Source organism: Stylophora pistillata, chromosome 2 (assembly GCF_964205215.1).
Source record: "Stylophora pistillata chromosome 2, jaStyPist1.2, whole genome shotgun sequence".
Lineage (NCBI taxonomy): Eukaryota > Metazoa > Cnidaria > Anthozoa > Scleractinia > Pocilloporidae > Stylophora > Stylophora pistillata.
Genome location: NC_142520.1, coordinates 17,789,701 through 17,802,475, shown reverse-complemented (window position 1 = coordinate 17,802,475; position 12,775 = coordinate 17,789,701). Strand labels below are relative to the sequence as shown.

Genomic DNA, 12,775 nt, shown 5'->3' with positions numbered 1-12,775 from the left:
CTGTGGTTCATCAGTCAACGTTTATTAAAGATTAGCTAGTTTTGCCCGACAATAAACTACAGGTTAAAAAATCTAACGAAGTTATTCTCCAACACTGGAACTTGCAACACTGGAAATGTTCTATTTTACCGAACACCGTCAATTTAAAATTACAAACATTGTACATCGTAAGCTTTGAGATCAGTGCAAAACCGCAATGTGAGTTGTTCTTCACCGCAATACAGCATTAAAAAAGGGTCAAGACCGCAACACCGCAAACCCCAATGTCTCGGCCTTCATAAAGTGATTGTTTTATTTGTACAATCACACGGACCATGCATGAATACGGAAATTGAGATTTGAGATTTAAATGTCTACACCTGCCATGATCCAGCTCAAGAAAAGGATTGCGTGGAGCGGACCTACAAAGTTCATGATTTGTTTTTACAATGAAGACCATTGAGAGTGCAAAAAAGGCGAAGAACAAAAAACATTAAACGACTCTCATGGGGTTTATTGCGTTACAAACAACCTCGTTCCCAGGACCTTTTCCCTCTGTTGGGGGTGGGGTGGGAAAAGGTCCTGGCATCGGCCGGTCAGATCAACATTTTCATTGGTTGATTGATTTAAATAATTTATGTAATGAGGTTCCGTTACAAACACTGTTTGATTTCTTTTCCGGCTCTCGAAGTAAACAACTCATTGCTTATTCTTATTATGTCGAACATTTTTTGCAACCTACCAAATCCGTTATTGACCAAATCTGTTCGGTCAAGATGGCTGGATATTGGCTGTAGCCACGAGAGTTATTTTTATTTTTTTTTTTTTATCAGTTCTGTCGTTCGTCTTTGTTAATTGTAATCAGTGTAAATAGTTCTCGTCTCGATAGTTCAGTTCTGTATTTATTAGTTTGTATTTTTTCGTGCTGTCAAAATGTAAATTAAGTTTGCCAGCGTTGTTTCATGCAATCGCCTTTGAGTATTGTGTAGCCTTGTTTAGTCTATTGTTTTAGCCTTTTATCCGCTATATAACATCGTAGTTGTGATTTTCATTCAGTCGTTGTTATTCCGGAATGCCGTACAGATCTTGTAAGTAGTTACGCTTTCGTTTGTATTTTCCTGTAGTTTCTCGTATTCCTTTCGTTGTATTTTAGTTTCGTTGGGTTTAAGTTCGCATTGTGAATTCTGTATTTTTTCTGTGTGTGTTATGTACAAGTGAATCGTCGAGATTAAAAAAGGTACGTATTTCAAACTGTAACGGAGTGTCAGTTACATGCATTCAAAGATCTGAAGTGGATGACATGTTGTCCGGAATTGAAGGTCGGAGAAGACGCCGAGCTCACTCAGAAGAAGCCCTCGAAAGCGTGCGAAAGAAGAATTCGAGGTCAGGGTGTTTATCCAGAGTAACGATGTTGTACCGTGCTACGGAAGTTCTGCTGAGTGATCCGAAAAATGTCGATGAAGTTAAACAGAAGTTACTGGAGATTGATGAAGCTTTTTCTCGCTTCCAACAGGTGCACTACGAGTACATCTCAACTTTGGTTGGAGATATGGAAGTGTGGGGAAGCGAAGCGCGTTATTTCAAGGAACATTTCCGTCGAAAAATGGATTTCGTTTCGGGAATAGAGCGATGGATCCAGGACGTGGGATTAAAGGCCGGAGCACGCGAGGAAAATGAGATACCAGTTGAAGACTGTGTAAGTACCGCTAATTCTTCGCAAAGTTCGCATTCATCTAGACTATCTATCAGACAGCTTAAAGCGAATCAGGCAATAGCGCAACTGAAGTTGTACCAGCTGAAGAAAAGGCAAGAATTACTACGTCAGGAAGAAGAAACGAAGCTAGAGTTAGAGCTTTTGGATGTGCAGTTTGAAATTAGGAAAACTGAACTTCAAATAAAGTTACTTCAGGATGAGGAGCTAGTTGATTTAGCCAAGTTACCGAACGTTTTTGAAGATCTGAAGCCGTTTAGTGAAGGAGTTAATGTAGGAGCTACACATGCGCCTGATCAGGAATATTCTAATTCTCGTGTTGAACGCAACGTTGATTCTCAAGACCTTCCGTTGCGGCTGAAATCTAATGAGCAGGAGTATAAGAGTTGGTCAGCCGGACCTACTGCCGCCTTTGCACATCCAGAGTCGATAGGTTCTGTTTTGCGTGGAGGAGTTATGGATAGTGTGGCTTTAACTATGAAGCAAGGATTTGCGTTGCCTAAAAAGAAATTAACAGTGTTTGATGGTGATCCTCTCGAATACTGGAACTTTATCAAATCATTTGAAACCAGTATCGTGAACAATGCAGCCAGTGAAAGCGAGAAACTCATGTACCTTCTTCAGTACACTTCTGGAGCAGCAAACGATACCATCAAATGTTGCTTAGTAATGGATCCATCCCTTGGATATCAAAGAGCAAGAGAACTGCTTCAAGAACGTTTTGGTCACCCCTTCACAATTGCCTCAAAGTACGTAACCAGGTTAACAGAAGGACCCCCTCTGAAACCAGGGGATCGCGCGGGATTGCTTGCCTTTGCAGACAAATTGAAGGACTGTGAACATAGGTTAGAATCCATTGGATATCTAGATGAAATAAACAGTGCAGACAACCTAAGAAAAATTGTTCAGAGATTATCATATCATCTCCGCACCAAGTTTGTTGAAGTTGCAGACCAAATCCAGCAAACTGGCCAAAGAACGAACATCAGTCACATCGCTGAATTTGTTAAAGTCAAAGCCAGAGTAGCAAATAACCCCGTGTTCGGTTGTGTGGTGGACATCGCGCGCGACAGATCGGAAAATGAAAGGCGAAAACCTAAGTCGAGGAGTGCTACATTAACTGGAGAACGTGTCAGCACATTTAGCACTCAAGAGACCAAATCCGGTGGCAGACAGAGTCTACCCCCTTTTTGCAAGCCAGCTTCTTTCATGAAGTGCCCATCGTGCAGTGGTGATCATTCGTTAGCAAGGTGCAGGTGTTTCAAGGACAAGAGCTTCGAAGAGCGCCTGGAGATAATGAAGAAAGCTCAGCTCTGTTTCAATTGCTTTAAATATGGCCACATAGGAGTTGGATGTTTAGCAAAGGGTGCTTGTGAAGTCCCAGGATGTAAGAGGAGACATCACACCTTACTTCATCCACCATCTCCACCACCACCAGCAGTGGAAGGTAGCGACAGAGTGGCTGATAAAGGAACTCAAGCTGAAGGCGCTGCCCCGTTTCAAAGTGGACAGACTAATAGTACCTCAGCTGGAGAAGGAAAGGTGTGCCTGAGAGTAGTTCCTGTAAAGGTGCGAAGTCATGATGACGCCAACAAGAGCATAGAAACCTATGCCCTTCTAGACGGTGGATCAGACATCTCCTTGTGTGACAAGAAGTTAGCCATGGATCTTGGAGTGCATGGACGCCAGAAAACGTTTTATTTGACAACTCAAGAGAAAGAGGATAGCCCAAGAGTTGGTCACGAATTAAGCCTAGTTGTTGAGCCACTTGATGGAAGTGACAGAGTTGACGTTGTTAGACTTTGGACAGTTGATAAATTGAATGCTTCAGACCGCAGTATTCCATCAGAACAAGATCTAAAGCAGTGGCCTCACCTTAGAGACATCAAGCTGCCAAGTACTAGTGAGAAGGAAGTTCGATTGATTATAGGCACCAACGTCCCTGATGCCTCTTGGGTGTTGGAGGAGAGACGTGGTAACAAGGGAGAGCCATACGCCATACGCACGCCACTTGGCTGGATACTCATGGGCCCTATGCATAAGAACGTTGGCGGAGAATGCCATCTTAACGTTAATTTTGTTGGATCAGCGGAGCCCGTGGGAGAAAAGAATGATTGTCTTATGCATCAGCTAGAAAGGTTCTTTGAAGTGGAGAATTATGGAGTTGTTCCCCAATCCAAGCTTGGCATGTCAGTGGAAGACAAGAGAGCCCTTGAAGTTATGAAACAATCTGTGAAACTTGAGCATGGTCATTACCAAATTGCGCTTCCTTGGAGAAACTACCCACCAGTCTTGCCTTATAATCGCTGCATGGCAGAAAAGAGGCTACTGGCACTTAAAGGCAGGTTCATGCAAGATGGTGAGCTTCTGAAAAATTACAAGACCACCATGGAACAGTATCTTACCAAAGGTCACGCTTCACGAGTGCCACTTAATGAAATTGATGTAAAGAACAAGCCGATTTGGTATCTACCCCACCACCCAGTGCTGAACAAACCTGGAAAGACTCGAGTGGTTTTTGATTGCACTGCCAAACATAAAGGAACGTCTCTAAACGATCAGCTCCTTACTGGACCAGATTTGACAAATTCTATCGTTGGTGTGCTAATGAGATTTCGGGAAGAACAAGTCGCGTTGTCTGCTGATATTGAATGTATGTTCCATCAGGTCAGAGTAGTGCCAGGTGACCGAGATGCATTCAGATTCCTCTGATGGCCAGATGGAGATCTGACCCAAGAACCAGTCGATCATCGTATGGAGGTCCATTTGTTTGGCGCGACTTCGTCTCCAAGTTGTTCTAGCTTCGCGCTAAGAAAGACAGCAGAAGACAACAAAGGTGAATTCTCAGAACAGATAGTTAAGACTGTCAGAAGGAATTTCTATGTTGATGACTGCCTAAAATCGGTAAAGTCAGCTGAAAATGCTATCGAAGTTGTGTATCAGCTCCGAGAAATGCTCTGCATAGGCGGATTTCGACTCACAAAGTGGTCGTGCAACAGTTTGGAAGCTCTGAGTACAGTCCCTCAATCTGAGAGAGATCAACCGGTACTAGACCTTGACCTAGACAAAGACAAGCTACCGATGCAACGCACGTTGGGGCTCCACTGGGACATGGAGAGCGACAAGTTCCTATTTAAGGTTGCTCTTAAAGACAGACCGAACACCCGTCGCGGTATACTCTCCCTGTCAAGTTCCGTTTATGATCCACTTGGTTTCGTTGCGCCAATCATCCTCCCGGCTAAGAAATTGTTACAAGAGCTCTGTAAGCAGAAACTTGGATGGGATGATCCAATCAGCGCTAATGATGGTGAAAGGTGGGAGAAGTGGAAGGCTCAGTTGGTCGCTCTCTCTCGGATAACAGTAGACAGATGCGTTAAGCCAACCAGCTTTGGAGACTTGAAGATGGCTGAGTTACACAACTTTGCCGACGCGTCGCAAATCGCAGTCTCCTATCTCAGATTGGAGGATGTCGAGGAAAGAATCCATTGTGCGTTTCTCATGGGGAAGTCTCGCCTTGCTCACTTGAGACCTATGACTGTTCCAAGGTTGGAACTGTCAGCTGCAGTCTTAGCCATTCAGTTAGATCAGACCGTAAGAGAAGAGCTGGATATTCCGATTAGCCAATCGACATTTTGGTCGGACACCACCTGCGTGTTGCAGTACATCAGAAACCAGTCAAAGCGTTTCCATACGTTTGTTGCAAATCGGCTGTCAGTTATACATGAAAATTCAGCGCCTCATCAGTGGAGATATGTTAGCTCCGAAGACAACCCGGCAGACGAAGTATCCAGAGGTCTTACGGTGGAAGAATAATAATAATAATAGTACAGTATTTATATAGCGCTATTTCTATCACTATCCAACAGCGCTGTACAATAATTTTATAAATCGGACCGATAAGATTAAAAAAAACCATAAAAATCTCTAAAACATGAGTAAAAGAAACTAGCTAATAAGGTAGTCTGTTATAATGAGAGTAAAAACTTGAAACTTATATTGAAATTAACTAATTTCCTAGCCAATTAACTAGCTCACCAACTAATCAACTAATTTACTAGCTAACTATCTAGCGGCCTAACTTACTACTTATATAATTAAATAGCTCAGTAAGGAGTAGTCTAATTATAAATTTTGTTAAAAAGGTATGTCTTTATACAGGTCTTAAAATGTGATAGCGAGCCGCTCACTCTTATGTTGTTTGGAAGAGAGTTCCATAGAGTCGGTGCTACAAAAGAGAAACACCTATGACCATAACTTGCTAGCTTAACAGATGGTACTTTAAGTAAACTTTTCGAGGAGGACCTCAGATTTCTGGTCGTTACATTTGGGGCCTGGGAGCGTACAAGCAGATCTGTGCGCAAGATCCTGAGAGCACTGCTAGGACAACAACTCGTCTCTGAAGAAATGCTCCGAACCTTGATGAGTGAAGTTGAAGGGATCTTAAATGGCAGACCGTTGACTACAGTCAGTAGTGACCCGAAGGACCTGGAGCCTCTTACGCCAAACCATCTGCTCTTGTTAAGAGCCAACCCAAATTTGCCTCCTGGAGTTTTCAACAAAGAAGAAATGTACAGCAAGCGACGCTGGCGTCAAGTCCAGTACATGGCCAATTTGTTTTGGAAGCGCTGGTTGAAGGAGTATTTTCCAACCCTCCAAGAGAGAGCAAAATGGACCAAACCTCGCCGTTGCTTAGCGAACGGAGACCTGGTACTAATTGCAGATGACAACATTCATCGAGGAAGATGGCCGTTAGGCCGAGTAACCGAAGTTTTCACGGGAAAAGACGGGAAAGTCCGATCAGCCAAGGTGCAAACAGCTACCACAATTCTTGCAAGACCAGTGACTAAACTGTGTTTCTTAGAGGGAGAAAACAAAGCTTAAAAAGAGAAACTGAACCTGTTGTTAAGAATAATGCAATGGAATCGAAAATCCATACCGTAAAAGGATAAACTTACTCTGGCGTCGGACAATAGTTACGTTAAGTAATGAACTGTAGACTTTAGTGGTTCATTAGGGGGGCTATGTAGCCAGGAGAGTTATTTATTTATTTTTTTTTTATCAGTTCTGTCGTTCGTCTTTGTTATTTGTAATTAGTGTAAATAGTTCTCGTCTCGATAGTTCAGTTCTGTATTTATTAGTTTGTATTTTTTCGTGCTGTCAAAATGTAAATTAAGTTTGTCAGCGTTGTTTCATGCAATCGCCTTTGAGTATTGTGTAGCCTTGTTTAGTCTATTGTTTTAGCCTTTTATCCGCTATATAACATCGTAGTTGTGATTTTCATTCAGTCGTTGTTATTCCGGAGTGCCGTACAGATCTTGTAAGTAGTTACGCTTTCGTTTGTATTTTCCTGTAGTTTCTCGTATTCCTTTCGTTGTATTTTAGTTTCGTTGGGTTTAAGTTCGCATTGTGAATTCTGTATTTTTTCTGTGTGTGTTATGTACAAGTGAATCGTCGAGATTAAAAAAGGTTCGTATTTCAAACTGTAACGGAGTGTCAGTTACATTGGCCTTATTCTTTTTTTCGCGTTTTTATGGATTTCAATTTTGTCTCGGTCCACAAAAACGCAAAAAATAAAAAAGGACGAGCAAAATATCCAGCCATCTTGAACGAACAGATTTGGTCAATAATGCATATATATTCCAATGGTGAGACAAGCATTTTTAAATTTGTTATCACAATGAGGAGCTACAGTTTTTAAAAACTGATTTGAAACCTTAAACACCGAAAACCCCAACGACATATTATAGCGAGATCGTTAACTGCGTTATCATGGGAGGTGTAAATAACAATAACTTCCCAGCATGGCGCGACATTGCAAATACATCATGAGTCACGGGGATAAGTTTTCTCAGTTTATAATCTCTTGGTGCGGTGTGCTAAGGGAGTAGTCGTCATTTCTGAAGATTTACGCCTTAGTAAGGTTCGAAAGATGATATTTAGGAAAATATTCAAATTATCCAAAATACTACAAACGTAGCAGAATAGAGCAAGGAAATCATCGTAGATGTAGAGACTTGAGATTGGCTGTAATAAACTCATTACAATTTTCAACGCTCTCGCAAAAAAAAAGGAAGAAAAAGAACCTTCTTTTGTATTTCCAAAAAACAAAATCAAAAGGTTAGAGTCCTTATTTCGTGCTTTGCAACTCAATTATGCGAATCAATATGGTTCTGGTGCTGACAATGAAAAAAAAAATATCCCGTTAACCGTAAATTGGTCAAAATATCAACCGCGCGTTAGCCGTAAAAGCCATCACCCCATATAGCCACTCTTAAAAATGGACCTTTGCATTGAGGGGTTAAGCGAATATCGCCCGAATCCAAAAACTCAATTATGCGCAACTCAGTTTGAAAAGCCAATGAGGTTTCGATTAACTTTAAAGTAGGAAAGATTCACGCGCAAAGTTTTAACGAAATCGATCTTTGGACTCGAAGTGATCCGGTCCACTTCTTCTAAGTGGGTGGATTGTGCATCTTTATAAAGCCGCATCTACACTTAAAACTAGGAAATTCTAAAAACATGCAATAGCTCAGAAAAATTCGTTCGCTACAAACATTATCATAGAAAACATGTGGAAAACATTTGTAAATTAGTTGCAAAAACTGCGAAAAAATCATCTTTCCTTACATTTCATAATGACGTATATGAGAACGATCCTTCGCAGTAAAGCACTATTTGAGCAATAGTGAAAATCAGACCTGAAAAAAATTTCAGGCCTGTACGGGACTCGAACCACTGACCTCTGCGATACTAGTGCAGCGCTCTACCAATTGAGCTAACAAGCCAACTGGGAGCAAGCCATCAAATTAATTCGATATAAACCCGTAGATGATAAATGAAACAACAACAAACATATGAAACATATGTGTGAACTGCGGTTATGAGACGTATATGAGAACGATCCTTCGCAGTAAAGCACTATTTGAGCAATAGTGAAAATCAGACCTGAAAAAAATTTCAGGCCTGTACGGGACTCGAACCACTGACCTCTGCGATACTAGTGCAGCGCTCTACCAATTGAGCTAACAAGCCAACTGGGAGCAAGCCATCAAATTAATTCGATATAAACCCGTAGATGATAAATGAAACAACAACAAACATATGAAACATATGTGTGAACTGCGGTTATGAGACGTATATACTGCGATACTAGTGCAGCGCACTAGTATCGCAGAGGTCAGTGGTTCGAGTCCCGTACAGGCCTGAAATTTTTTTCAGGTCTGATTTTCACTATTGCTCAAATAGTGCTTTACTGCGAAGGATCGTTCTCATATACGTCTCATAACCGCAGTTCACACATATGTTTATACGCTATTTCAAATGCTCCTTGACAAGATGACTGTGTTCTCAGTTCATTTCTTTATGGTAAAGGAAATGCCACCAAGGAAAGCACAAACGCCCTGTGGATTCTAAAAAATAGGATTGGCCTATGGCTAATATATGTTACATGGATGGATGTCTGATAGATCGGCTACGCGTGATCAACGAAATTTAATTATAACAATGCAGTGGACACGCTTTCGTAACAACGATTACACTATTTCCGGGTGCAAATTTTGAAAATTATTCCAATCTTTTTTCTTCTTTTTTTTTTTTTTTTTAACACCAATATCTTAATCTTAAGCACGAAAGTTCATGAATAAAATAAATACCAGGATATGAAACATTTGTGTATTTTTTGGTTTTTCAGAATTTATCATCATTGTACACATAAGTTATTGGAATGTTTTCCAAGCATTTTAATTTTAAGTTTTAATTATTTTGCGTGGGACGGTGGGAATATTCAACGTATTTAAAAACTGTTCAATATTGAACCAGAAATATTTTGTTTAAGATATAGGTGTAAATTTAAAGAAAATTGTTTAAAACCAACAGCAGAGCCAGCCTTATCTAAAACATTCAAACTTTCTACTTATTCCGATTCAGACAAATCTGTGTGCAAATAATCCTACTTATCCACCCTTAAGAGTGGACATTATTAATCATAAAATATGCAAAGTTTGTCTAATACAGCTTGAATGCAAGACTACTATGTCAGGTTTCTTTTGATTTTTAAAAGCTTCAGCTGATTCCTTAGCAGAGATACAGATTTCATTCCCTGTCTCTGTCTTGCGAAATAAGCCTGATCGTATCATATGAATCTGTGCATGCACAACAAAATACGTTTTATGTAATCTTGAACAAACTATTTTCATAATATGACTATTCCAATATTTCCCGCTCCAAACCATTGCTGTTAATTTACTCACCCTTATCCCCTACTCAGTGCTGCTTGGACTATTATGAGGACTACAATACATGACAGTGTGTAATGTCAAGCCTTATGTATTACAACAATGGGTAATGGGAAGAGGGTGAAAAAGCATTTGTAAGAATCAAGTTGTTTTCAGAGCTAAAAAATTTCAAATTTGTCTCAATTAAAATTGTCCCAGGTTATAGCTTTTTATCCTCTCTTGTTATCCTGCCTTGAGGTATCAGATCAATGACAACATTGGTTTGATAACGAAGTGTACATTTTAGACCCTCGTATCAGTACATCAGGAATAGATTCAAGCACATTTACTCTGATTGAACTTTGTTGTCAAACACTATGTAATTGACACTCCATTTACTACATTTTGACAGGTACCTGAACAACAACCAGTTGAGGAAGTTACCATCAGGCATTTTCAGTAACAATACCCAGCTGGGAGTGCTGTAAGTTTGGAGTCTTTCTTAATATTGGTGTAAGAGGAACAAGTCAAATCCCACCTTCAAAACAGACATTTAAATGCGTGGGTTATATTATATTGCATGTTTCATGCATATCATTGGTCATGTCCCAATAAAGCCGCACTAAAACACAGACTAAGGAATTTCCTCTAAAACATGCATTGTATTCGTTCGCAAAAATGGATTATCGAAGAAGAATTTGTAAGGGAATTTGTTGAGGGATCATTCTAGGATCAAATTTACCGTTAGACCCTTCCCCTCTTCTTTAAATATTCTGGCTATCAAGTCAAGAATATTCTATGTAGTTCAGTGTTCAGGGCTGTGTTTCATTCTTCTTGTGTTTATTCTTCTTTGCACGAAAAATGAATGAAAAAACAAAAAGAAAAAACAGCTTAGTGACACCTACAGTGAAAACCCAGTTTAAATGAAATTGTTTGGGGCTGCGTCGGTGGAGTAACGAAGGGCTAACGCTCTAAACGTCAACTTTTGTAATCGTTACGGTGGCCAATTTACCACTTCAACTTTGTTGATATATCCAGTTTAAATGAGCCAGTCATTTAAACTTACAGTGCAATAGGTGTAAACGATTAATTGAAAATGTGTCATTTCCCTTAATTTCTCTCCAAGCGTCTATGAAACATAATCACGGTATACGCGAAATTTACAAATTTTGTTGATCTGAAAAAAATGTTCAAGACTTTGCAACCACGAACCACGTTTCTTCAGCTCAATGAAGTAACAAAATACCAGTGGTGAATACCTCAGCTCTTTTCTCTGCACATTATCACAAACTACTGGACGGTGTTGGATACCTCACGAACCCCCACGGATTCTTTAAGGCCCTTATAGAGACACCCGGTTTCTTATAACCGTACTTGAATTTGACTGTTTACTGTTGTTTATATTTCTGTTAAACTGGATTAAGGGATGCGCTAGAATTAGGGTGCAATTGGGGTCTGTTGTGTTGTTTCCACTTTGTCCTTTTTCCAACTCTTTTGGTTGAAAATTGTTTTTAAATCTGATAAAAATATTTCGTGGATGAGAAAAGTGTAAAACTTTGAACAGGAAGAAGCTCTTTGTTTTTAAGAAATTTGAGGTCATAACTTCGGATATAAATACAAAGAAAGTAATAAAATAGCATCATTCAAAACAAACTTTTACATGGTGAGCGACTTTGGCCGAGTTTTTTCGCAGATCAAATTAAACTTAATTACTTTAAAGCGGCCATCCCTAAATATCGCCTGGAGGTGTGGAATATAAAAAAGTAGAAAATCCCCAAGCTTTGCCAGAATATAGGTCTCGATGAACTATTTTTAGACAAAATGCTTTAAGTTCCATAACATTTTTATTTTACGCGAACGGCGGGAAAATCAGTTTGGCGGCTTTCATATCACAGTTCACTAGTATAGGTCCAGGCAACCCACAATTTGAACGTCGGTCGAGAATAACCAAACCGGTAAATGTGACCAACGATTTTCTCAATGGAAAGAACATGTATTTACGAATAGTCTGAAGTGTTATCTGTCCAATTGTCGCGAACTAAGTTTTTGGACAATTTTTGTTATTTTCATTATTCCACTCATATAGGCGGACAAAGAAATGGGAAAAATTGAGAGGGTAAAATCGCATCTTGGGACATGGCCTGGGGTTATACCAAGTTAGGTCAGCAAAGAACAAGGCTTCTTATTCACAAAGATGCAATAAAATATTTGGGCTACTCAAGACTACGAAATGTTAGGACCATAAACAAAAGTAACACAGAAAAGGCATCAGGCCGTTGTGGGGCGAAAAATCGTTTTAACACAGGATAGAAAGCTATTTTAGTTCAACTTTCGTTGTTTCTATTGCTCAGGTTACCTGATATTTAAAATGTTAGCTGTTATTTCCCAAACAAAACAAGCCAAATGCAAAATCGTCCTGTACGATACGGATACAATTTGAAAATGATAACCAACCATCAAATCAATATGTTTGCCTTATTTACACTTTAATTTGAGTATTGTTAATGAATTTGTACATACCATGCATTAGCGTCAGACATAGATTGCGCATTCGGTTCACGAAATGCTGTCGTGAACTGCCTTCTGCTTCTCTCAGATTACACGACATGCGGACCCTCATGTCCTGGGCGATAATTGCAAAGCACACGTCAGGTACCACAAACACTGGCATTCTTTCCTTATAATTCTTGCTCACTTTTACCAAATGTTAATTTCTCAGGCGCGTTATTTATATTTATTTTTTATGGCTATCTTTTTATCCTCTTTTTTTTTTTTCTTTGTTCAAACTGATGGGTTCAGAGAGGGATTCAGCCTTTCCCGCCAGTAACTTTTCTTTTGGAAAATTCTAAGACATCCTTTTGTTTGACAAAAA

The 12,775-nt window shown here is 39.8% G+C and overlaps 2 protein-coding genes across 2 annotated transcripts; both read left to right on the top strand.

The window, feature by feature from the left end:
* Positions 1-796: 796 nt before the first annotated feature.
* Positions 797-4,402, top strand: LOC148737494 (uncharacterized). The gene is made up of 2 exons (XM_088749316.1): positions 797-1,216; positions 1,299-4,402. Exon 2 carries the CDS (start codon positions 1,388-1,390, stop codon positions 4,400-4,402), a length of 3,015 nt encoding a protein of 1,004 aa, XP_088605442.1. The 5' UTR covers positions 797-1,216; positions 1,299-1,387.
* Positions 4,403-4,444: 42 nt separating this feature from the next.
* On the top strand, positions 4,445-5,503 carry LOC148737493 (uncharacterized). Its single transcript, XM_088749315.1, has one exon. It carries the CDS (start codon positions 4,445-4,447, stop codon positions 5,501-5,503), a length of 1,059 nt encoding a protein of 352 aa, XP_088605441.1.
* Positions 5,504-12,775: the final 7,272 nt, after the last annotated feature.